This window comes from Lissotriton helveticus, chromosome 4_1 (genome assembly GCF_964261635.1).
Source record: "Lissotriton helveticus chromosome 4_1, aLisHel1.1, whole genome shotgun sequence".
Lineage (NCBI taxonomy): Eukaryota > Metazoa > Chordata > Amphibia > Caudata > Salamandridae > Lissotriton > Lissotriton helveticus.
This window is the reverse complement of record NC_136063.1, coordinates 1601134858-1601160699: the sequence shown is the minus strand read 5'-3', so window position 1 is coordinate 1601160699 and position 25842 is coordinate 1601134858. Positions and strand designations below refer to the sequence as shown.

At 44.0% G+C, this 25842-nt stretch overlaps 1 protein-coding gene across 1 annotated transcript in view; it reads right to left on the bottom strand.

Annotated features, from left to right (window-relative positions):
- Window positions 1-6138: 6138 nt before the first annotated feature.
- MATCAP2 (microtubule associated tyrosine carboxypeptidase 2) overlaps window positions 6139-25842 on the bottom strand; it is a 334412-nt gene continuing 314708 nt past the window's right edge. Inside the window, exon 7 of the mRNA XM_078688222.1 lies at window positions 6139-6649. Within this exon, the coding sequence (XP_078544348.1) occupies window positions 6488-6649 (162 nt within the window). The 3' untranslated portion in view covers window positions 6139-6487. The remainder of the gene's footprint in view (window positions 6650-25842) is intronic.

The following is a 25842-nucleotide window of genomic DNA, read 5'->3' as shown; positions in this document are numbered from 1 at the left end:
GAGAGTGAGGGAGTGAGAGAGTGAGTTAGTTAGAGAGAGTGAGTGGTAGTGAGAGAGAGCGTGAGATAGTGAAAGTGAGAGAGTGAGGTAGTTCGATAGAAAGAGATAGAGTGAGGTAGTGAGGTAGTGAGATAGAGAGAGAGTGAGGTAGTGAGATAGAGAGAGAGTGAAGTTGTGAGGTAGTGAGATAGAGAGTGATGTAGTGAGAGAGTGAGGTAGGGAGAGATAGTGATGTAATGAGGTATTGAGAGAGATAGTTAGTGAGGTAGTGAGATAGTGATGTTGTGAGATAGAGAGAGTTGAGTAGTGGGGTAGAGAGAGTGAGGTAGACAGAGAGAGTGAGTTAGTGAGAGAGTGAGTGAGGTAGTAAAAGAGCGAGAGAGAGAGAGTGAGGTAGTGAGAGAGAGAGTGAGTTAGTGAGAGAGAGAGTGAGGTAGAAACGCTATCTACCAACACATAAAAATGTAGCACTTGCCTGTATATCTTAAACAAACAAATAGCAATTATTTACTAGTGTCAGTCCCTAACACCCCCCCCCCATATTAACCATATTATTATTCGTTGCTCAAATCCCTTGTTGCAAGAAGACCTGTTAAACTATAACTGTAGGCCTGGCTATCAGGTAGTGCTGTTGTACTATGGAGTGCTCTAACACCTATGCGGTAGGGCATCATCATATAAAAACCTCAATTGATGTATGCACTAATGCACACATATAGGGAGAAATGTCCTTTGAACTGAAGCAATCAGTGTCTTATTAACATCCTAATAATTCCTTGTTCAAAGAGAAATGCTTTGATCTTACCCCCGTATGGAATGAGGACCTTTAATGAGATTCATGTCTACGCTGGAAAGCAGGAAGTCATGGTGAAAAGAGCAACATACAGCAACGTATATATTGCCCAGATATAGCTCTCAGCTAGGTGCAAACTATGCAAATACCATATACATAAATATAAATACACATGGATCTGTTGGAAACAAGATTCTCACCTTCGTTTAACCCCTCTCTCTTTCTAGCAGGTTACTTCCTAAAACGCTCACATGCCACGTTCCAGCACAAGATTCATACTGGTCCTTTGTCTATTAAACTCCCTCTACCCTTTCCCGATCTTTTGGCCTTTATTACCCGCTCCGCTCCACTCGCTATATACACTGATCTTTTTTTTAATGGGACCTGTACTGAACACCTTTCACTTAAGCTGGAGACTCTGGTCTCCTGTTAAACCCCTTTCAAGTTCCCTCTTGACTCCCTAATGTTAATTCACATGCCCACTGCGTCGCCCCCGTAGAGCTTCTACAGCGGTCAGAATTAACCTACTGGCTGTGACGACAGTAGAGTTTCTTCATACCTACCCCAAATATATTCACATTTACATACATTGTCCCCACCTTCGCTCTTGTGACGTACAACTTACTCCCTATAAGAGCCGGTGTTGTGTTAGCCTTAGCGTAAAAATTTACAGGACCCCAAAGGTTCATCAAACGCCTTCGACTAGAAGGGGGCTGCATGGCACCAGGGAAGTCTTCGTGATCAATCGAGAGTGCTTTGAAAGACACACTGTCTTAAACAAAAAAATTGAGGTTCTAAGAAACCCCCAAGGAAAAAAAACACAGGATTTTCTCTCTCTAAAGCGAAATCTTATTGAACAATTGTTGCCTGGAACTTGAGTACCTAAAATCTACCTGTGATCTATGACCCTTTCCTCTTGAAGGGGAGAACACAGCAAAAAGATGTTGAGAGCACAATATCATGGCAACGCTCTATGATGCATAGACCAACAACAACCTTTTCTAGCAACAAAGGTAGTGGCTGACTGCATTAACCGGCTTAGAGAGCCCAACTTTTTAGCAAATGCATCTATGAACCCAGAAGTCACCGCCAACACTCTTAGCGAACACAATTCATTCAACAGACATCTACATCTTGGGAGAGTCAGACACTGCACTTTATTAACAAAGTCGTGCATTTTAACAATTCAAAGTTTGAGAACAAAGGAGAGATTTATTTTTTTGGTGTGCAATGTGTGTGTGTGTGGGGGGGGCAGAATGTGTGGAGGGGAGGGCCAGTGTATGAGTGTCTCTCTTTTCACACAACTAAGAAGATCAGAGGCGCAAATGCAGGCAGCAGGGCACCCATGGGCGACGGCGGGGCTGTTTCGGGCAAACAGTTCCAAAAATAAAAGCTTCCCGAGCCATTTCCATACTAAGTGTCCATGGGCAAGCCTATGCATCATGAGAAAGCCTGTTTTCTGAAACGACGGAAAGGCGGCAACTTTCCCCTCCTTTGAGGAGCAGCCTTAAGCAGAATTGGTATGAATGTGGCGGGGGAGGGGGGGGTGCGAGAGCACGACGGAAGAGGGAAGGGGGGAGCCGAGCAGCTCCTGAAAGCGCTGTTTGCACAAGGTGCCAGGAGCAGTGCTACTGTGCACAAGCGGTGGTTGGCACAAGTGTGGAGCTCTGTGGAAGTCGCAGTGAGCACACGAGGAGCCGGAGAATGAACCGGGAGCAGAGGCTGAGTCACTCACTGCAAAGAAATCGTTTGGCATAAGTGGGCACAAGGGAACTAAACACACTGGCAGCGGTGAGCATAAGGGATACTATCTAGCGACAACGTTTGGCATCAGTAGGCACAAGAGGATGCTTTCTAGCGACAACGTTTGGCATCGGTAGGCACAAGAGGTTACCATCTAGAGACAACGCTTGGCATCGGTAGGCACAACGGATACTACCTAGAGACAGCGCTTGGCATCGGTAGGCACAAGAGGATGCTATCTAAAGACAGCGCTTGGCACATGAGGACATTATCTATTGCTTAGCCTCGGTAGGCACTTACCCTGTGTTGACCTCCTGGTTCCGGTGGACGCCCCCTGCTGCTGCTTGTCTGGGTCTGGAATGCAGTGTGAAGTAATAACAACTCCCTTCCGATGCCTGCTGAACTCGGATTTCCCCCTCACTGCCCCCCATCCCCTCATTTTATCAAGAGATTGCGTCCGGGCTGCCTCCTTCCCCCTGGACCACACCTTCCCACCTCACCCTTCTTGTCCCCGCCCCTCCCTCGGATCAGCACATCTCCGCTCTGCCGAGTCCTCCTGGCACGGGTCAGCCCTGTGAGAGCAGTGCCCGGCACCGCCTGTCATGGCGCTTTCCGTAGCGCCCTGGCACAAACCTCCATTACATGTAATGGGGTGACCCTGTAACCCTCAGAACCTGGGTGGGTAATAAAGTAAATAATAGTGGTTCTGTCGGACCAAAATACACAATGATATAGTATTCCAATAATATTATTTGTATGCTTCGTCCCTGATCAGGATACAAAGACAGTGGTACATATACCAGTACAGTCAACCACACTGACCACAAAGCAAAAATGAAAGTGAATTTTTTACTCATACACTTTCATATTCTCCGAATTTGAATCAAAAGTATTAAATTATAAAACACACATAAAACATACAAAACACATAATTTCTGTGCAAGACTGGTACACAATTAAAACAACAAGTAAAATTGTCAATTCATATACTTATTGGCAACGACAACTATATATACAATAATCCAGTAGGTACATCAATTAATTCTTGGGTCCTAAAAGATTTTGGATAGTTGGTTCGTGCAAGAAGGGAATGCGTTGACGTTTCGACCCTGGGGAGCGATGCGTTGATTTGTCCCATAAAAAGACGGGTCTTCATCAGGACTGTATATATGTAGGACAGCCTATTAGATATAATGGACATGTATCAGGGATTGGTCAGTGGTATAATGTATAGAAAGTGAGGACATAGTCATTGCTCCCCTTTTGCAGACCTTGCTCCACTCGGAGTCCTGGTCTTTTTCTGAAATGTACTGCTGGTCAGCCGACTCAGACACTATATTGAGGTTCCTTAGACCTACAATTAAGGATGTGATAATTATTCAAACCACTTAGCCAATCATCTCTTTAGGACTAAGTAGATGCGCAAGATTCCTGCTATAATACATACCTCTGTAATAATTATTATACAGGGGGTGGAATGAGGCGTTGTTTCCTTGATCTGAAATGAAGGGAGTGATGTATTCCATTAGTCAATGGTTTTAATGTAGAAGGTGGCTACATTCTACTATAAGTGACCCTAACACCCCTTGTGTGGTCAGACATATTGTGGCCTTGACTTTAGCGTGACTGGACTGGCGTCAAAAGGTGGGTACATTAGTGCCTAACCTCCAACCTCGTGAATCATGCCAATTGAAAATAGCATAGCCGTGTATGGCGTGATATCCTAATTACTTTCTAGACACGGGTGTCTCCTAAATAAACCTCATAGTTAACGTGGTAAAAGAGCGGTTTTACTACGTTCTCATGTATTACTTCTACAGTAATCCTGTCCCATACAGCTATTTCAACTCGGGGACTCTGGCCGTGTGTTTAAAATCAAACCAGAATGAGCATGGTGCTACACCATAAACTTCCGCTCCATTTGCCAGCCTCGTGAATCCTGCCAAGTGAAGCCGTGTATGGCGTGGTTTCCCAGTTATTGTCCCAACACGAGTGTCTCCTAGATAAATCTCGTACTTACGTGGTAAAAAACGGTTTTACCGCGTTCTCATGCATTACTTCTGCACTCATCCTGTCCCATACAACTATTTCAAACCCGGGAATTCTGGCCGTGTGTTTAAAATCAAACCAGAAAGAGCAGAAACTTCCGCTCTGTTTACTCTTACTTTTCCAAAGTCGTTATCCGTGTCCTTCACCTTCTTACTCTCACGGGGCAATACAGATTTCCTCCGTCTACTCTTTAGCCTACGTTTCTAACGTACATCACGTGAGTACGTATCCTTGAGTCTGCACTCTACTGCTAGGTACCTATCGCCATCTATTGGTGGACTACCGTAATCTTTTAGGACAACTTAAAGATGATATAATGACTTTGATATCACGTTTTACTCCTTGAAAAGTATTACAACATTCTTTGGTCGATTTTACCTACTGCATGGCAGATAGTTCGTAATGTATTCAGAAAAACGATTTCAAACATGTAATCATTTCATCCCTATGGTGATCATTAACAATTGCAAAATATGATACTTCTCTGGCAATTAGTACACCAATAGGGGGGGAGGCGAGCGGACCCGAGCAGCTCATGAAAGCGCTGTTTGCTCACCTTCACTGCGGTGCTGCGAGGAGGAGGCTCTCCTCTGCATTTGAAGACTCGGCGACGGACAAAAAATAATGGCGGCCGCAAGCTTCCGGAATTTTTCGAATTCGGGGGCGTATTTTGCTCTCCTGAGTGACGGATGACGTCACGAGCTAAAGAACAGCAAAACTTACGCCCCCGAATCCAAAAAAGACGGAGCTTCTTTGGAGGGACGGCTCTCTCCTCCAATGGCTGGCCTCCGTTTAGGAAGCCAGCCAATGGAGGAGAGACAGTGCAGGGAGGCGGGTTCTAAAGCCCTACTAAGTAACATTAAATCTCCGGACCGGAAGCTGCGCTTTGCGAGGCTTATAGGTCCCTCGACCTAAAAAAAGGGTCCTTAGTCTATAGGGTGGTAAAGGAAATACACAAAGGTAGGTAATGTTTGGAGAGTGCCCCATTGAAAAACTATTTTTTAAAGTTTAAAACATGCTTCTGTGATTTGAATAGATGTCAAATTTGCTGAGAATTCACTAAAAACAGACGAGTTCTCAAGGTTATCTACACAAGAAATGCTGTCTGTGTACTCTGGAGCTAGACTAACCTGCAGAGGGTCTACTGGGTGGACAATCCATACATATACATTCGGTCAAAATAGACATTAATACCACAACCCTTTTAACTTCAACAGAAAGTCTCCTCCCTTACATTCTCACAAAACATGTGAGTGTTTAGTCGTTTTCATCAACACAATAAAGGGGTTTTGAAATCAAAACCCAGCATAAGTGCTGTCCATTTAAAAGGCTTCCTTACTTAGCATGAGAGAGTACATATGAAATTATGTGTGTGTGTGTCAGTAAATATGTATGTATATGTGTGTATATATATATATATATATATATATATATAATGTGTAAATATGTACGGGTTCTACTGAGCTACATGTCTACACAGCTAAGCACAGACACTAATCTTGATTATCTCTGAAAATTTCTAGAAACAAATCCCACAAGAGAAAGCCTAGAGAAACAATAAACATTTTGATTTTAATCCCGGATAGAATTACATTTAAAGTTCATGAACAATACAGAAAACACAAAACATTCCAAAATACCATATCCATGTGTATGGGATTACAAAATGGAAAAACCCAGGGAGAATAGGATGGAGACCTTTATGGAGCATCTTCCGCTGGAACAGTACTTAACCATTTGCATTGTTAATTCGAATGTAATAACACGATTTAAATAATTTGGGTTGTGCTAGAGAAAATAAATGGGATGAGCTGAGATGATTTAATACTGATGCTTTTCAGCCTCTGTTTAAGTCCAATCTCTGGCAGTTGGGCGCGGACAGACCCCACCCCTAGTGTAAACTCAGAGGACAATCTCTTGGAGCTCTGAATCAGTCAGGTCATTAACCTCCATGATCTTCTCCAAATACTGCATGTAACGGGGCCTGTCCTGCAAGAAATGGGGTATCCTCGCATTCTGCACCACCCCGTACTGTTTCAGGCGATCCACGTCCTCAAAGGAAACCTGCAAGAAAGACACAAGTTGCAGAGTGGATCTGGTCAAGTCTTTGTTGGTGCTATGTCAACGAAAAGCTTCTGTTTAGTCAGTCTGTAGATAATGAAGTTGAGTGACAGGTAAGTACATTTTGAGAGGACTACCACAGGGCACTAATAAGTTAACCACAGTGGAGAAACAAGAAACATAATGCAGAGTGGGCGGGTTTGTATCATGGATGGAAACCTAATTTCATGATTGTAAAAAACAGTTTAGGCTCTTAAAATGCTTAAGTTTAAATATTTAACCATAATCAGTTTGAAATCATTTGTAATACAGGTGCACATTTTCTTCTTTGGGTGTCAAACATTTTATCAATATGCATTCCACTACACGTTAATGGCGGGTGCTCACAAGCTGAGAATGGCAAAGAGCTAGAATATAGGAGTATGACAGGTTTGAGCATTTGCACACAAACTTTCTGCTTGACTTCGTTGTGAAGAAACCTTTTTCCTAAACACCCGCGAAATAGTATGGTCATCCCTTCCCTTTCTCATGCCTCCACTTGATCCAGACTTTCGCACAGGAAGTTTGAAAAGTGTTCACAGGATGTGAAACTATATGCACAATGTGTGTCAACACCCACACTTTTAGGTTTGTTGGTATTTCATGCATTTTGCATCAAACACCAAGCACTTTCACCTGCCTCCATCACATCCCACTTTCCCACCGCCACCCATGAATTTACGTTCTTGGTAATTCTGCGGTTCAAGTGGCCTGCCTTTACTACTAAAATATAAATTAAAACAGACCCTGATTTTGTGAATCAGCCTGAAGTCATTTGTGCTTGCAGCTGACATGGTTATGCACCCAAGTTAAATTTAAATTTGCAAAAAGGTTGTGAATTAGGCCATGGATGTTATTGTTTTACACAAGTATTTTTAACGACCCGCCAAATAAACTGGAAACAGTAATGTAACACTGTAAATTCCAAATGTGAGGACCCTCCTTTTTTATGTAAACATTTACATTACTTTTTTAATTACAAGTTACATATTACTACCTTCACTTATCATTTACTTCAATCTCTGCATAAATTTACATTACTACATAGATATTGAAGCCTTGGCACGGTATTGTTGCTTTTTATTTGCTTCTTGCAAACAGAAGTAACAGCACTGTCCTACATACAATTTACTTTACGTATGGACTAGGGTGTGAGTATAGGATAGCAGGATGTATGTTGCTGATGCTTTTTTGTTCAATCAAGTGAGTTGGCACAAGTACTTGTGGATAATATTGTGGACAATCAACCAATGTTACATTCCAATTGCACATGTAATTCAGTTTCTTACCAACGGTTATAGCCACCACTGACAAAAAATTTTAAGCTCACCGTAACAAGAATGGACACTGTACGTGTGTCTAACCAACTGAGACATTGACAAAAAAGCGGGTGGAATACATCGGTACCGGTCAGTTTCATCACTTTGCAGAAGGATAACGCATTATATTTGATATATATTTAACAAGATGATCACCATTTTTTAAGATATTAAAAAGAAAGCTACAGTGGGACCACTTCAGTATACGAAACAGTATTGATCACGATGGTGGTTGATTATTTTAACAGAATGAGAGCAATTAATCGAGTCTTGAAAAAGGTGGTTTAGACAGGGCTGACACCAACCAAACATGTCAACGCTTGGAACTCACTAAAGTGGGTGGACATATTGGCATAGGTGAAAGAAATTAGGATATACATGCTAATTGTGATTCGGACAACGGATTGGTCAACAAACAAGAAATAGAAACTGATTGTCATAGCTTCCCTTTTCTTCTCTCTTTTGTCTCTTTTCCTTATATTTCCCTCTTTTATATAGTGTGAGGTTTTATTATGTTAAAATGAATTTGGAATGAAATTTTAATGACTCTCTTTTGAATATTAGTTGTTTTCTTTGTAATGATACAACCTAATATAGAATCTAATGAATTGCTGTTGGTCTCTCATGTATAGAATCTGTTTTTAAATTATTGCACTGATTTTATGTCTGTTTATGAATAATATATATGTTTTAAATATAGGCTATTTATATGGTACTGTGAATACGATCAGGGTGTAGAACCGACCCCTGAAGACTTCCCACAAGTATATGCAAGGATACAGGCCAGCGGCGCAGGGCACGCCCAAGTCTACTTTCACCTATTCCAGGAAAAGAAATGGACTCTGGATTTCAGGCTTGAAACGGGAACACCAGCTTTATTTTGCTAACCCAGGTTAGGACAGTCTCCTGGAATAAAACACAATACACTGATCTGCCGAGACTGTGTCTTTCAGTCTGCGGCGCATAAACTCTTATACCCATAGCTCCGCCCCTCCCGCCTTTGCTGTCCGGACACAGGAGTCTTTGAAACAGGATGGAGGAAGTGGTCAGTGTTTGAAGTCGCCGTTCCCAGGTTGTAAAAAAAGGGCAGGTCCCGCTGTTCCCAGAGAGGGGTGTTAAGTCCGCACACAGACGACGCTTGATGATCTTTATTCATAGCTTTCAGCTGTTGTCACAAGGCCGATGTATACCCGGGAGCAGAGTGTGGGAAACAGTACAGAGTCATCTTCCCGGGTCTGCTCGGTGGCCAGTGTCATAAAGGGGGTTTCTTGCATGCACAGCTGTGTCTGAGGTAGAGGGAGGTACAAGATCGCCAGGGTTTGCTCATTCAAAGGCAATGTTCGTGCAAGGTTTTCAGGATGAGGTTTTCAGGATGGTGGCATGATAGCTAAGTTAGCGATTTTACACAGTTCTTCAGTCCTTCCTTTTGCCATTGAATGGCAAACCTTAAAGGCGTATTTGCATGAGTTCATGGATCTCTTGTTGTTGTTGTTTCTTTTCTTTTCGTTTGTTGTGTCTGGCAGGTGTGGGCGTTAGACACATGGCACAGATTCCGCAGATTGCCGGTCCACACTGGATACAGAGGCAACATGCGAGAAAAGCAGCGAGGATGGCTCCGATAACAGTCATTATGCTCCAGCCCCAGCTCGTGATCAACCCCCATATCCAGCTAGTTAATGACCAATTCCCAGTCTCTGTGTGGATTGATTCGGCATTCTTGTGCAGCTTCTGAATGGCCTGGTATACTGTTGGGGCTGTGTCTGGAATGTAAACACAACAACTGGACCCGATTAGTTTGCATACACCACCACGATCGGCCAGGATTATGTCTAGGACCATGCGGTGTTGAAGTGTCATGAGGCGGTCCGCTTGGACCTCTGCTGTTATATTGCTCAGGGCTCCTGCCGTTTCATTGATGGTTGCTTCGACCACTCTAGACAGGTGTCTGACTGCTTGACCGTTGACCATTGGGCCCCAGAAAGGAATGAGTCCCTTGAAGATGTCACCTGCTATTTGGCCGGCAGTGCTTTCAGAATCCAGAATGTCTCTTTCTTTTCTTGTTTTGGATCCCACCTGATGGTGGGTAGTCGTGGTGATATACATTGGTGGGAGGAGGAAGGCAATGTAACAAGTCCCTGTGAAGTTGGCTGGGAGCCATGTATGCGCTTTGTCACCGCAGACGAAGTAGGTGCCTTGAGCTGTCACCAGTGGTGGAGATGCGGCTTCAGAAAAAGCATACGTCTTGTCGCATATGCTGGTGCCTAGTTGTGCTTTGCTGTTTCCGCCTTTTCCTTGGAGGCATAGATTTCCTTTGTGTGGCACCACCCAGACAGTTGATGGTGGTTTTCTGTTGCGTTCTCTCTCTTTGAAGCTGGCTACATAGTAGGTTAAGTTCCATCGTTCATATTTTTCGTCTTCATCTGGAGTCCCAGTGTTATTGTTTTTGAGATAGTCCATCAGTGCCATGACTCCGTTTATTATCGCTCTTCTCTGAGGCCCGAACGGAGTGTCAGGGGCTTGGGTTGGGGTGCTCAGATATGCACCTGCGAATATGTTGAAGAGGGCCCATGCAGACCCGTTTTCTGAAAACGCCAAGGGAAGGAAAGGCGTTCCTCGTTTGGTGGAATGCGGTATCAGGCCGCACACCCAGCAGTTAGTACTGCTCGTGGCGAGCTGGTGTTGGTGCAGCATTTGGAGGAATGTGTTGTTCACATATTCTCGTCGTCTATGGCTCTCATGGGGTGGCATTGTGGCTTGTTCAAGTTCTGACAGATCTTTGGGTACTGGTTTTGGCAGCGTGTCATGTAGTACCCATCCGATGATGGTCAGTGCCATACAGACGGTCAGTAGCAAGCCCAGACATACAGTGAACCTCCCATGTAGTATTTTACAGTATTTTTCCTTTTTCTTTTCTCGTGGTTCTGTTACTCGTGTTTCACTGCTTTTGTTCATCCTGTATCTGCCCGATGGTCAGGTCAGTTGTTATTAAGCACTTGTCGGAGGACGATACATTCTATGTCCCACTTTTATTTTCTTGGCCTTAAGTTGTACTTCTCTTTGCCTGGGATGGTGTGATCATCAAACAATTGTTCGTTTCTTGTGTGAAGAGGTATGGCTTCTAACAGTGTAATGTCCGTTTCTCTTGGTGATTCTGTGTCTTTTGGTTGTATGTCACTGCTTAGAGCCGTCTCGCTGTCTTGGTCTGGCAGGTCGTTGTCCACACGTTGAACATAGGGCAGTGGCAGGGGTACACGCCTACAGTGGGTTGCGTGAATCCAGTTTTTTCGGCCCTCGACCTTGACAGCGGTCCTCGTAGCCAGGAGCACCTGCTGTGGTTCTTTCCAGCGGGGCTCGAGGTTCTTCTTCCTCTGGAAATTCAGGGTCAACACCCAGTCTCCCGGCCGTATGGAGTGGCCGGGCCCGTCAGGAATCGGAGGAAGGACGTTCTTCACCTGTGTATGAATAGACCGAAAACTGTCAGTGAGCTGTTTCAGGTAATCTATCAACATTGGGTATTCTATCTCGGAAAACCTCTTTGGTCTGGGTACTCCCCACACATTGGCGGGTCTACCGAAAACCACCTTGTGTGGAGAGAGACCGGACCGTGTGTGCGGTGTGGTTCTGGTGGATAGTAAAGCTAGTGGTAGTGCATCTGGCCATGACAACCCAGTGCTTGCACAGATTTTAGACATTTTGAGTTTGAGGGTGCCATTGTATTTTTCCACCAATCCGGCGGATTGCGGATGATTTGCAGCGTGGAATTTCTGTTTGATGCCTAGGCCTGTGCAAACGTTTTGTATAACTTGGCCTGTGAAGTGACTTCCGTTGTCACTCCATATCAAGCGGGGCAGCCCGTATCTTGGGAAGAATTCTTTGAGTAGAATTTTTGCTGTCGTGGTGGCTGTGCAGTCTTTTGCTGGATATGCATCTACCCATTTGCTGAAAGAGCAGATCACCACCAACACATATCTCAGGTTGTTTACTCGTTCCATCTCAATGAAGTCCATCTGTAAGGCTTCAAATGGGAAGGAAGGAGGAGCGAAATTGCCTGAGGGTGTAGAAGTGCCTTTGCCGGGATTGTGCATAAGGCATACCATACAGGTCTTTACTAGGTGTGTGGCTGTTCTGGCAATGTTTTCGTTGGCCCAGATCAGTGCCAAAAGTCAGCATATTCCCTTTGCACTGATATGTGCAGGTCCGTGGGCCATCAATACTACTGGAAGGACGTAGGCATCTCGGAGCATCCATCTCCATTGCTCCGAGAGGTCTGTCCAGCAACCTTGGTCGTCTAATTGGGCAGTCTTGTAATCCATACTGTCTTCTCACTCTCGGTTGCTTCTGCTTGTATTTATTTTACACTGTCTATGGAATCTTCAATCAGCCCTCCCTCGGGAACCCCTCTGCCCGGACCGGACACATACATTCTGTCTTCTGTGCTGTCTCCCTGGCTGTCTGATCAGCGAAGGCATTCCCTCGTCCTATGTCATCTGTGATTCGCTTATGTGCACTGCATTTTACTATGGCTAGTTGTTTGGGTTGTGTCAGTGCGTTGAGTAGGTTGTTTATCAGGTCGCCATGTTGGTGCGTGTCCCATGGGATGTGAGAAATCCCCGATTTGCCCATAGTCGGCCAAAGCTATGTGCCACCCAGAACGCATACTGACTGTCAGTGAAAATAGTCACTCGTAAGTCAGTGCTGAGTTCGCAGGCTCTGGTGAGTGCTATGAGTTCGGCTGCCTGTGCTGATTGTTGCGGTATCCTTGCTGTCTCTACTTTTGTCTGTAAGGTGGTTACTGCATAGGCAGCTGTGGTCTTCCCATCAGGTAGCTTGAAGCATGACCCATCTACATAGAGTGTGCCGTCCGGCGTATCTAAGGGTTGATCTGTCAGGTCAATTCGTCCTTTTGTCTCTTCCTCCGTTCGGAGAAGGCAGTCGTGTGGATCAGTATCGTTCTGATGTCCGTCGGTAGTGGGCAGTAGGGTGGCTGTATTAAGCGTGGTGCATCGCTGTATGGTAATGTGAGTTGCCATGAGTGTGAGTTCGTAACTGGTCAGGCGTGCACGAGTCAGGTGTTGCGTCTTTGTTTTGTTCAAAAGGGCCTCAACGGAGTGCGGTACCATTACAGTGAGGGTGTGACCCATTACTAGTCCGGCACTTTGTCGTATAGACACAGCTGTAGCAGCAGCGGCTCTTAAACAACTTGGGAGTCCTTGGGCAACAGGGTCTAGGGTTGCTGAAAAGTAAGCGCATGGGCGTTGTTTGTCGGCATAAGACTGGGTCAGTACGGACAATGCGCACCTGTCTCGGTCGTGTGTATAAAGGAAGAAAGGCTTGGTGTAGCAGGGGGAACCTAGCACTGGTGCAGAACATAAGTCTTGTTTGAGTGTCTGGAAGGCCTGCTCACTCTCAGGGGACCATGGCACAATGTCGGGAACTTCCTTTGTGGTTAGTGCGAGCAAAGGTTTGACTGTAAGAGAATAATTTGGGATCCACTGCCGGCAGTAGGATGTGATACCTATGAAGCCTCGGACTGCTGTCTGGGTTCGGGGTCTGCTCATGTTAAAGATTAACTGTATCCTATCTGGCGTGAGTCGCCTACCTTCCTTAGACAGGAGGTGTCTGAGGTAAGTAACTTCTTGTTGGCAGTACTGTAATTTGGGGAGGGAAACCTTATGTTTGTGTTTATGTAAATGTAGGAGCAGTGTGGTGGTGCATTCGCGACACTCTTCTTCGGATGGAGAAGCGATGAGTAGGTCATCGACGTACTGTATGAGTGCGGAAGTGGGGGGTAGGGTCATGGTGTCCAACTGACTTTTCAGGGCTTGGCTGTATATGCTAGGGCTTTCCGTGTACCCCTGTGGAGCTCGGCAAAACCGGAAGCTTCTGCCGGCTAGTGTGAATCCAAATATATCACGGCTGGCCGGGTGTATGGGTATAGAGAAAAATGCATTTTTGAGGTCGATGACAGTGAAGTGCGTGGCAGTTGGGGGAATCATGGTTAACAGCGTGGTAATGTCGGGCACCACGGGGTACTGGGGAACAACTATTTTATTGATGGCACGGAGGTCAATTATCAATCAACATGGGGAGTACCCGCTGGACCTTTCTTTTTGACTGGGATGAGGGGGCTATTGCATACATTTCCTCTGGTTTCCTCTACCACTCCTTTCTCAATTAGATCGTGTACTATCTGTATAAGCGCATGCTGACCATCTGCGGGTATCTTACAATGGGGAATACGAGGCATGTGGGCATTCTCCTTTAGCTGCAAGTGATAGGGTGGTATGTCCAGGCATCCAACATCAGTATCAGACTGGGCCCAAAGTGTGTCCGGGATTGACGATAATTCAGGCGGTATTTGACGCATGTTGGAAAAACAGGCTTTCGTTACCTCAGGGGCACCCATAGTCACTTGTACGCCGTCTGGAGAACACTGGATGGTGGCGTGTAATGCTTTTAATAAATCTAGACCTAGGAGGTTCTCTGCACATCAGACATGAGGACGACTGGAGCGTGGGTAGTGTACGGGCCTATTTGCAAAGGCATGGGTAATGAAACGGGGCTGGCTACAGGGATACCTGCAAAACCTACGGAGACAATTGTAATGCCTGAAAGGGGTGCCCCAGGGACCAGTGCGTGCGAGACAGAAGTTCTTGTTGCCCCAGTGTCTACTAGGAAGTTGTCCTGCTTTCCATTGGGAAGACCTATACGAATGTAAGGCCCCTCCTGATCGGTTGGAATCTGTACTGGCCCATTTACCCTCTCTTGGCTGTCCTATGCTGTCTGGTAACTCTCACCCTCCTCAGGGTCATAATCTTCCGTATATTAGTTTCGGGATTTTTCAGCTGGTTTATCAAAGTAATTGGACACTCGTTTGGGTAGCTGATGTGGGGCTGCCTGTCCTCTGCCTCTACCTTGACCCTGTGTCGGACGTGTGTCTAATGGTCGGTATGTTCGGGGTTTGGTTATGCCAGCAGCTATATTGGCGGCGAGAACTGGGCAATCTCTAGACCAGTGGCCGTCCTGTTTGCAATAAGAGCACTGGTTCTCTCCTAAGGGCGGTCTTTGTCTATTTACTGGGTGTGGCCTATTGGCCTGAGTCGGGGTTGTCTGGGGTGTAGGATAAGCTTGTTGGAGTAGCACTTTTGTTTTCAAATCCTTCAACCTTTTACCTTCCTTTTCCTGTCTCTCGTGTACTCTCTGTTCGTAGTAGTTAGCCATAAAGAGTAACCGACTCTTGGTGGTTGCCTGCCAGGAGCTTTCAGACGTTTTTAAGAGGAGAGATATATCGGGTAATAGGTTTTCAACAAATTTGTCTACAAAGAGGCGGAGGCCGCCCTGGGTGGATGGGTCTTGGCCGCTATAGTCAGTGAAAGTCTGTTCAAAACGGGAAAAGAAGTCCGAGACGCTTTCGTCTTTGCCCTGTTTGCATGCCGTCAGTTTGTCCCATATTATATTTTTAGGTTTCAGTATTCCTTTCATCATGACGACTATCTTTTTTGGTAAGTCGAGTATAATCTGAGGTGGTTTATCTCCTACTTTTCGATCTAGGTCAGCCTGTTCTAGGGCCTTCCATGTGTCTCCTAGTTGTGTGGCGTGATCGGTTCCGTGTATCTCTGCCCATACATCTGTCGGGACTACGCTACCAAAGAACATTACTATGTCCGTGTACGTCATGATGGAGGCGTTAAGTTGCTGTTCTAATTCTTTGTAGTAGGCCGTGGGGTTTTTGCGTGGATCTGGTAATGCTGCTTTAAACTGTAGTATATCAGATCGTTGCCAAGGCGTATGTACCCATTGCCTGACCATGTGGGGACCTATTTCTGGTTGGCCAAGGATTGGGGGGTTGGCAGTTGGGTCTGGAGCGATGGCCGGGGAACCTGGGTGGAAGAACGGGGGCACCTCTCGCATAGGGTTCATTCGTGATCGCTCGTTTCCAGTCATGCGTGTCATGAGCTGATCCCTATACTGCGTAAGTGTCAACAGGAAATGTTCTAACTTGCGCGGTGCTACATGACCCATCTTCATCTCTTCTTTCATTGTTTGCAAGGGAATGGGTGTTAGCGGGGACAGGAATGTCGCCCAGTCTTTCTGTATCTCTGTACACATGCTGAGGAGTACCATAAGCGGTTGTTCGGGAGCGTACTGCCTTATCGTTTGCCATATCTGATCGGACGCTTAGCTAGAGTCCGATATCCATTTATGGCCTTGTTCTAGTATGACCCTTTCCTCTTCTGTCTGTTTCTGATGAGATCGAAGAAAATATGCATTAGGGGTAAATAGGGTTCTTGCCACACTTAGTGCCTGATCTCTCCATCCATTCGCGGAGCCTATTGCTGTGGACATGTTGTGTCCGGGCGTACGCGTGCTGGGATCCTCAACTAGCTGGGTTCTTAATAATGGCGAATCTGGATTTAGCGCGTCTATGGTGGTCTGTTGTACAGCGTTTGCGGAATTGGGCTGATGCTGGACAGGAGGCTGAGGTGTGTCTGGGACAGCTTGATGTACTGGGCTTAAACTGGAGGTAGCGGGCTGACTTTCAGCGCCCGGCTGACACTGTGATGTATTCCTATAGGTTCTGTATCGATCCCCCTATTCCTGACCCTATTCTGGTTAACAAGTTAACTAGCAGCCATCTCATGATGCAGAAAACCCCCATGATGCAGAAACCGTTATCTGATTAAGCCACACTACGGCACAGGAACGTGTTATCTGATTAGGTCATAACGCTTGCCATCTAATTAGACAAGCGATATTCCTCCAGCCCCTGATAAGGCATACGGAGTTCTCAAAACAAATCAAACCTATGACAACCTGGGAAAAACCCTGCGGCCATTGTTTTGATTTCACCGAGAACTTCAGCAAAAGAATGTGCTAACGACCAAGTCGTATGACATCCTTATTGACGTATCTATGTCCATCCTTACGTCAATCTCGGCACCTTACAGGTATAAATATTACCGATATTGCCCTATGCAAACACACGCGGTGGTGACGAGATCGGAGCAGCCAGACTTGCCGAAGCCCAGAGCAGAGCAGACCCTGCTGGCGCAGCCCCGCCTTCCTGACGCGCTGAGAACGAGACGCTGCTTTCTCCTGCCGAGAAATCCAGCTCCGGCGTTTCCGGGTAGCCCTCGCAGGCAGCCTGGAATATCGAGACCAGAGACGAGAGATACCATCCCTCATTCATCCTAGATTCCAGGTACAGAACTGAATAACCCCTTGCAGAGAATTCTTGAGTCAGTCACTTGGCAAAACAAACTTAACTTAAACTGCTACTTTCTATTCCCGCCCACGTATTAGGCTTAGGTCAGGTACACTGGGGTAGGCGTAGTTAGAAACACCAGTTGAGTACGATTAGTCAAATGTATATGTGTATGTATATATCTATTTTATCCATTTTAAACCTTCATATGGCTTAGAAACCATATAAATGTTTTTACAGTATTATTTTATACTTCTGCTTTTAGTGTATGCACTTTACTTAACCATAAGTATTGCGATAATATCGATCCATTTCTCTTGTATGAGAAAAGAGACTGATCAATAAATACCATCCTTAATTGAACACGCCCGTCTCTTCCTTTTCTCTACAATCTGGTGAGACTAAGAATGCACGTACTGACTGAGTAAAATAAGTTGTCTTTTGTTTTCACACGACTCTAGAGATACACTCTTGATTAGGGGAGAGCAAAGTTGTCATGTTCTATGGTTGTCAGAAACTAAGGGGCATATTACCAACAACTAGCGATAATTTTTGTCTCTAACTTGTTTAGAGACAAAAATTATCGCCGCACATCGGCGATTTTTATCGCAGATAAACCTTGCTATTAGCAAGGTTTATCGCAAATGCGATAAAAAACGGCCGCAATGCATGAATATCGCTGAAAAGTCAGCGATATTCATGCATTACCGAGCTAATGCTCTTAGCCATGTTATCCACCTCCCATTGGATAACATGGTGAAGAACTGCTCAGGGCAGGTGTTAGCTTTTGGAGATATTCGCGCTTAGCGCGAATATCTCCAAAAGTTGGTAATAGGAGATAGCGATGTTAGCGACTGTTTCCAGTCGCTAACATCTTGGCACGCCCACTTTGCATGTCATTAGTGATAAATATCACTGACATGCAAAGCGGGGCCCAAGATGGTCGCTATCTCCTATTAGCTGTCACTAACTGGTGTTAGCGACAGCTTGGTAATAGGGAGATAATTTTATCTCCGCTTTCTTGGCTTTTAAAGCCAAAAAAGCGGAGATAAACCCCCTTGATAATATACCCCTAAATCCCTTCTTGTCTATCCAGGGAGGTTCAACTCCTCCTTGCCTATTCGAGAAAGTTTCTAGTGAACTCTGAGCTAGCTGGCAAACCCAAAACTTTAAGTCTAATATCGACAGTAGAAGGCCTAGTTAACGTCTGGTCTAGGCCTATACTATTGAAGGTATTATTCCAATGCGCAGAGCCTATTGGGATAATAGGAACTACACTACATGGCGCCCAACTCGTTTGGATAGGAGATAAAACTAACGCAAGACATTAGAGTAACTCAGTCGTGCTTTTTCACTCAGAACCCCTTTTTTCCCATAATACTCCAAAGACGTCTGGAGTGGGTGAAAGGTCATATCCGCCAGACCTCGCAGGAGGAAACTCCTATGTATGGTTCTTGGTTTAGTCAACGTTGAAGGATACACTGTTCCAAAATATTGTGCATCTAATCTTTGTTTCCATAAGAAACCTGATCTGCAAACAAACGGAATAACCTTCTGGACAGTACAATGTCAGACAGTGAAGGAGAAAGAGAGGCAGCTAGAATAACAGCTGAACTTGCAGCAGCTGATACTGCTATGCAAGAAGCAGACCCGGGTATAATAATAATCCCGGTCAACACAAGGAAATCTATAACTTTAAAACTTATAGAAAATGGACTGACACCTAGAGGTGGCACAGTCATATTCGTAATTGAGGCACACAAATATCGGCAGACAGAGGTATTCTATACATGGATAAACTTTCCAGCAGCTAATGCTGTAACAAAGGTCTTCCACTATTACAAAACAGAGGAACCTCCTGAAGAGTACACTCCTTTCGAGGAGGTGGAAGTACCACTTAAATTTCAAGAGCACCTGCTCTTATTTAATGGCGCCCTAAAACATAATAATCACATCACCAGGCTCGGTCCCTTAGGTAGTCCAGGAGCAACGTGGCCGGTCCTAGCCGGATACACACCACATCCAGACATTGAAAGAATGCCTGCACCAGAGCTGTTAACACAGCTGAAACAATTAATAAAGTTACATAGACAATTAGTCCAATATGTGATGCGGACTTCAACAATCCAACCAGCAATCAAAATTCCACAACTGACCCCTCACCAGGGGAACACAAATAAAATTACACCACAGAACATACAATCCTGCCTAGGTAAAGTACCAGCTAAACGGGAACAAATACCATTCTGGTTAGCACAAAAAATCACCCAAATAGAGGCGGTGTTTCCAGACACCACCCCGTTAGAAAAACACAGGATTCTGACTATCTGTCTTCCAATGGGAATCGCACCACACGTGGAGGACTGTGACACTTGGGGTACAGTCTTTGCTTCCATTTACACAAAAACGCATGGCGTTCCATCCATCTCGGTAATACCAGATGTGCTAAAACAAATTCAAGACGAATACGGTCCAGAACCCGCTTTAACTCTTGGTATGAAATTACTGAAAGACTTCAAGCAGGTCTCGGCAATACTATTAGCCAACATAAAGGGAGAAGCAGCAAACGTGGCGATCCGCCAGAGGTTAAAAGAAACAGATATAGCAGACCAGCCAGCTGAAATTGCCAGAATCATAGAAAAATCCTATGAGGAACTAGGTAGAGATAGTTTAGGTGGAATACCAGTAAAACCACAACTGATTGAAAGTCCTGAAAAAATATTTCTTAATAATAATTTAACATCACAAAAAAAGAGCTGGGATGGAAACAAACAATCCAATCCTAAAGAAAAGAAATTCCAGTCCAGAGGAAGGTCTCCTCGGGGGAGAGAAAGATCTCCAAACCAAGGACACAGGTCTCCCCAAAGTGAGCCCTCTGGGAAAAGATATAACCTTAGAAATAGGGATAATATAAAGAAACCTGATAGATATCAAGAAATTGAAACACGCCCCTCTCAATCTTTTCAGACTTCCTCGCAGAAATCGGAAAGAAGAGGACGATCAGAACAAAGAGAAGAGCACGTCAAGTCCAAAGACAAGGAACCTGCTCATCTAAAAAAGAAATTACAATTTCCAAAAAAGAAGGTAGCCAGTATTAAAGTAGTTAACAATGCCGAGAATACTGAGGACACAACTGAAAAACGGAGAATGGGCTCAGACAATGCTAGACAGTGCAGCAGAAGTGAGCATAGCTCGCAAAGTCCTTATGAATCATCTGGAGACAGTGGACACGAATGAATACCTTCAAGTGGAAACTGCAGACACCAGAGTTAGCAAACCTCACAAAATATATGAAATAACTTTACGTATAGAAGGGGATAAGACTAGAAAAATAAGGGGACTATTTTGGGATAATCTCTCCATGGGCTATGACATCCTTCTAGCTGAAAAAGACTGGCCACCAGAGTTTGTCAGGGACTGCCCTCATGGCGAAGAAATAATTATGCCTGCCTTCTCAAATCATATCCCAATTCATAAAAAATACACACTTGCTAGAAAGTGGGCAGTAGCTCAAGCTCCTGCTTTATATAAAAATCATGTAGGATGGGATGAGGACTCTCCTCCTCACAAAATCCAGTTAAAATCACAACCTACTGCACAGAGACAGTACCCAATTAAGCAAGAAGCTAAAAAACAGGTAAAAGAAATCCTAGATCAGCTAGAATACCAAGGGGTGATTGAAACTTGCACCTCACAAATGAACAACCCTTTGTTTCCGGTCTCCAAACCAGACAATTCATATCGTCTAGTTTTGGATTACAGACACATTAACTCATGTTGCAAAACTTTTGCAGTGCAAAATTCGCATAGTGCTGCACTAATGAATAACATAGTGCGCAAAAAATACAAAACAACATTAGACATCTCTAATGGATTCTTTTGTCAAAACATAGCACCAGAGAGCAGATATTTGTCTGCGTTCTCAATAAATGGCACTCAAAAACAATTCTGTCGGTTAGCCCAGGGGTACAAGAACAGCCCAGGAGTATTCTCAGCGAGAGTAACAGAATTACTACAAACATATGATGACGAAGCATTATCTTATGTCGACGACATATACTTAACAGATGATGACTTGGATACTCACTTGAAGAGAGTGAACACCATAATACTTGGGTTCGCAGCAGAGGGTTACAAATTCAACTTTAAAAAATCTAGAATTGCCCATCTAACAGTCCTGTTCTTAGGATATGAATTATCAAGTGAAGGCAAAAGCCTGGCTGACAATTTCCTAGAGAAATGTGCCGTACTCCAAGCACCTAGAACACTAAAAAACCTACAGTCAATTCTAGGCTTCTTAAATTTCGGAAGAACATACATTGCAAATTACGCAGAAAGGGTCAAACCCCTTTATGATCTAATAAAACCAGATTTTAAAAGAACCAATTGGACTCAGATACACACAGAAATTCTGAGATCCTTACAAACAGACATGTTAATTAAAACAAATTTAGAAACACGTGATAACACACGCAACCTTGTGATTCGAGTCATCCCAGGAAGATGCGGATTCACATACCTGACCTCTAATGAGGGAGAAAAGGTACCAATTGCATTCAACTCACACTTGTACACAGAAGCTGAAAAGAAGTTCAGCATTAAAGAAAACATTGTTCATGCAGTTCAAACCGCAATAGCTAGAGAAAAAGATAAAGCTGACGGTAGACGTATTACAGTCAGAACAGCAGAATCAGCCTTTGAGGCATTAACAACACCGTGTAATTTACCAACAACAGCATTGAATCCGGAATGGATACAATGGGTGAATTCCATTACAATGGACAAAGTAAACTACTACTTTGATCCAGAACTAGAGGAACTAAAAAATCTAGAATATGAAAGAACATTCCCTCTGCCAATCGACATTCTGCCCTTACGACAATACGCTTGTGTAATCTATACAGACGGACATGCTCAACCCTCCGTTTGGGGAGAACAAGCATACAACCCCACATGTGAGATTACAAAAGAAGTGTGGCGCGGAGGTAAACTAAGACCTCTATTAACAAAAACACACTCAGTAGAAACTAATTCAGAACAACAGACTGAAATTATAGCATTGAAAATGGCGCTAGATAATGCGGATCGCGAATTCCCGACACTTATAGTGTCCGATTCATATTACTGCGTCAAATCATATAACAACGATTTGCAGAAATGGATTCAAAACGGTTACAAAGATGACACAGGTGCAACAATAAAGCAAAAATTGCTTTGGGAACAAATAGTTCTGTTACAAAAAGAACTACCAAAGACTCACGTGACACACTCACTGAGTCATCAACGTGATGGCGTTCACGTTGCAGGGAATTCATTGGCTGAGACAGCCACAGCGGTAGCAACTAAATCGGCTTCCGTAGCTAGAAAAAAGCGTAAATTGAAATGCATTGACGGTGAAACAGTGCTGGCGGTGAAAACGTCATCAAAAGGCGACTGCTCAGCGCTACCGATCAACTATCCACTCAATTATACATACATAATCGATGCAAACTCCGTCCCTTTTGCTCGAATCCCTGGAGTGGGGGATAGAGTGATTCCAAACATGGACAGGAGAACTTTGTTAATCGCAGACGCACATATGGGCGAGGGTCTCAGACACCTCAAACTAAAAGATTCTCTGGAAGAATTACAATCAGTGTACTGGTGGCCAGGCATGAGCCTACAGCATCACATTTTTGTAAAAAATTGCCCGAACTGCAACAGAGATCGCAGTGGCGAGAGAAACGGTATACTACCGTGGCGTTTCACTCCAGAAAGGATCAACAGTAAAAACCAAAGCGTCCGATTAACATATACAGGCTAGTTTCCACTTATAATGTAGATCCCCAGCACTCGGCTGACGTCTGGACTGTTATACAAAGATTTGCGAGTCTAAATGGCATATACGCTAAGAGCATGCTACGTTTGACCATGGTTTTCACTTTAGCCCTTAAGCCTGAGGGGAAACATGGCCAAATGAGCATAGCACAGCGGGACTCTTCTCACTTCCTTCCTGAGGGATACGGGATGGTGTAAAGAAAAAACCAAGGCATAAAGCTATCTATAACGGAAAGGATATTAGGTTCGGGAGCTGGGTGGGTCAAACATCTAATAAGTGTCCAACGTAGTCTAAATAACCTGCCAAGAAATTCTCTGAAGGGATTCAGTCCGTACGAATTATTATTTGGAACTAGGATGTTAGTCTTAGACCTCGACAGTCAGACTTCAGTGGTGAAGGAAAAAAGCTTTGATATCAAAGATCGTTTGGCTATTTTGCAGGACTTAAACGAAACAAGAAAAGACCTGAGCAACATAAAGTTGAAACAGCAGCCAACAACCACTGAAGAACCACCACCTGTCCCAGCAAGACCTGTCTGGATTCCAAAAGTCGGGGATCTAGTCAGGGAAAAGATCGCGGTAAAAAAGGAATTTGGGCCTTCTTACAGAAAAGCAGTTCCTGTCTTGTCTATCAACGGGACAAGATCAGTCGTACTACCGCCGCTTGCTGGTAAAAAGGAGAACCGAGTTGTATCCATCGACCTGGTAAAACCACAATCATGTGGCCGATAACAAATAGTAGGCCAAGTGGACTCCCGATAAGTAGCAGAACACCAAGGTTTGCTACCAATACAGAGGTCCTAACTAAGAGGCTAATCACATTCGAAACGCCTACAGAACAACAACAAGGACTATGCAACAATGCAATGGAACTTAAACCTCTGAAAACCCAAATAAAATCATTTAGCAGAGACACACCAATCTACAATGAAGTAACAAACGAATGTGCAAGAAACAATAATCCTGAAGCAATTGGAACAATTGACAGAACTACATCCGGCTACTTCATAAACTTCGATGATTCCTCTGAAGACCTAAGTGAATCAAAAACACAGCCATCAACAAAAACCTTTAAAGATAAAGCTAAAGAACTCTTGAAACAACTGAAAGAAACATATCTGATTTCTCCATGGATTGAATTTTGGGTGGGCTTTGGTGCATTTATCCTCATACTTTGGCTCATCATGGTACTAACTTTGGGACGCTTCATTGAGGGAAAATATGCTAAAATGGACACAGCAAGTCAGAAAATCAACTTGATCCTCAAACCACACACATCTTCACACGTCGAGAAAAGAGAACTTTCTTCAGTCAACTTCACAGCCAATCCTATACCGGGTGGGGTAGCATGGGACAACACTGACTACGAAATTTATGGTCCGGTCGAAATCCTGAAGTATCCACACCAAATCAAGATCTCATTGAGTGACTTTGTAAAAACAAGCTCATTTGCTGATGATTGGGACTTTGAAAGTATTAATAACATGATGTCTGACTTAGTGATGTCTGCTAAATTTACCAAACATGATTATTTGCAGGGTTCGACAAATTATGATAGTATGTACTGTTACAACCACTATGGTAACCATTTTCTACATAAATCTGCACAACCTAGAAATGTTTTAAATTATAATCAATGGGAACATTGTGCAACCCCTCCAAAAGGAAGCTCAAGAACCTTTTATGACAAATACTCATACTTTTCAGGTTTCAACACAAGTAATGCTGAAACATTTTATTTCAAATTGTCAAATAAGACAGGGACAAAGATCATGATAACAAACACGAAATTGATATATTCAGACTCATTTTTTGAACAAATTAATACTTTTGGTTTTGATTATTGGGACAAAAATGTTGAAGTAAAAAGTGTTTGGGGTACAAAAGAATGGCAAGTACAGGGTATAGAATCATTGTTTAGAGCCTGCATGATCCCAGAACAAATTATATTTTTAAATGACACTGTTCAACAAACTACCTGTCTTGGCTTAGCCAAAATCAAAGACTTAAATAAACCGAATATTCCAAAGCCAACAATGAACAGCAATAGCTCTACAGATGAGGAGATAGACGTAAACTATGTATTAAACCAAAACAGAACACATCCTGATTGGAAACAGTGGTTGATCTGGCCCACAGATACTAATAACTGTCAAGACAGATTCCTGAACAAAACACAGGGGTTCAAATTGACCAGGCCAGACCCTAGATATTCCCAAAGACAACACCCAGGGATAATAACCACCTACAGTGTGGGCAAATTATGCCTTCAATGGCTACAAACTTCCACACTGACAGAAATTAAGCAACACCTAACTTTACTTACTGATGGTGCTGACTTGCGTGATTTCATTATGGGACCGCGCAAACAGCGTCAAAAGCGTTTCATAGCAGCCTCTGTATATGCAGCTTACAACGAGGCCTGGAAGGTGACTCAAATTGAGACAGCAGAAAGTATACGGGAAATTGACCGTATTAATTTGGAAAAATCACTTTCTGTAGTGGACAATGGGTTAATGACTCTGTCCTCCAGAATATTTTCTCTGGACAGCATTGTGTCTTCAGCAATCGACATAATATCGCAAGACTTACTGTTGTTACAACACGGTCAGTCTCAATTGCGTTCTATTGTACAGCTTGGCTGGACGTTACAAAATCTGCGTTCAGGCTATGTGCCTTGGCGTTTAATCAACACAACGTCACTATTCAATATCTTTAACCTTACTGATAAACAAATCAGTATGGCACAGAAGGGTGCTGATTATACAATCCTGAGCATTGAGAAACTCGAGAGATTACCAGTGACAATGTCAGAA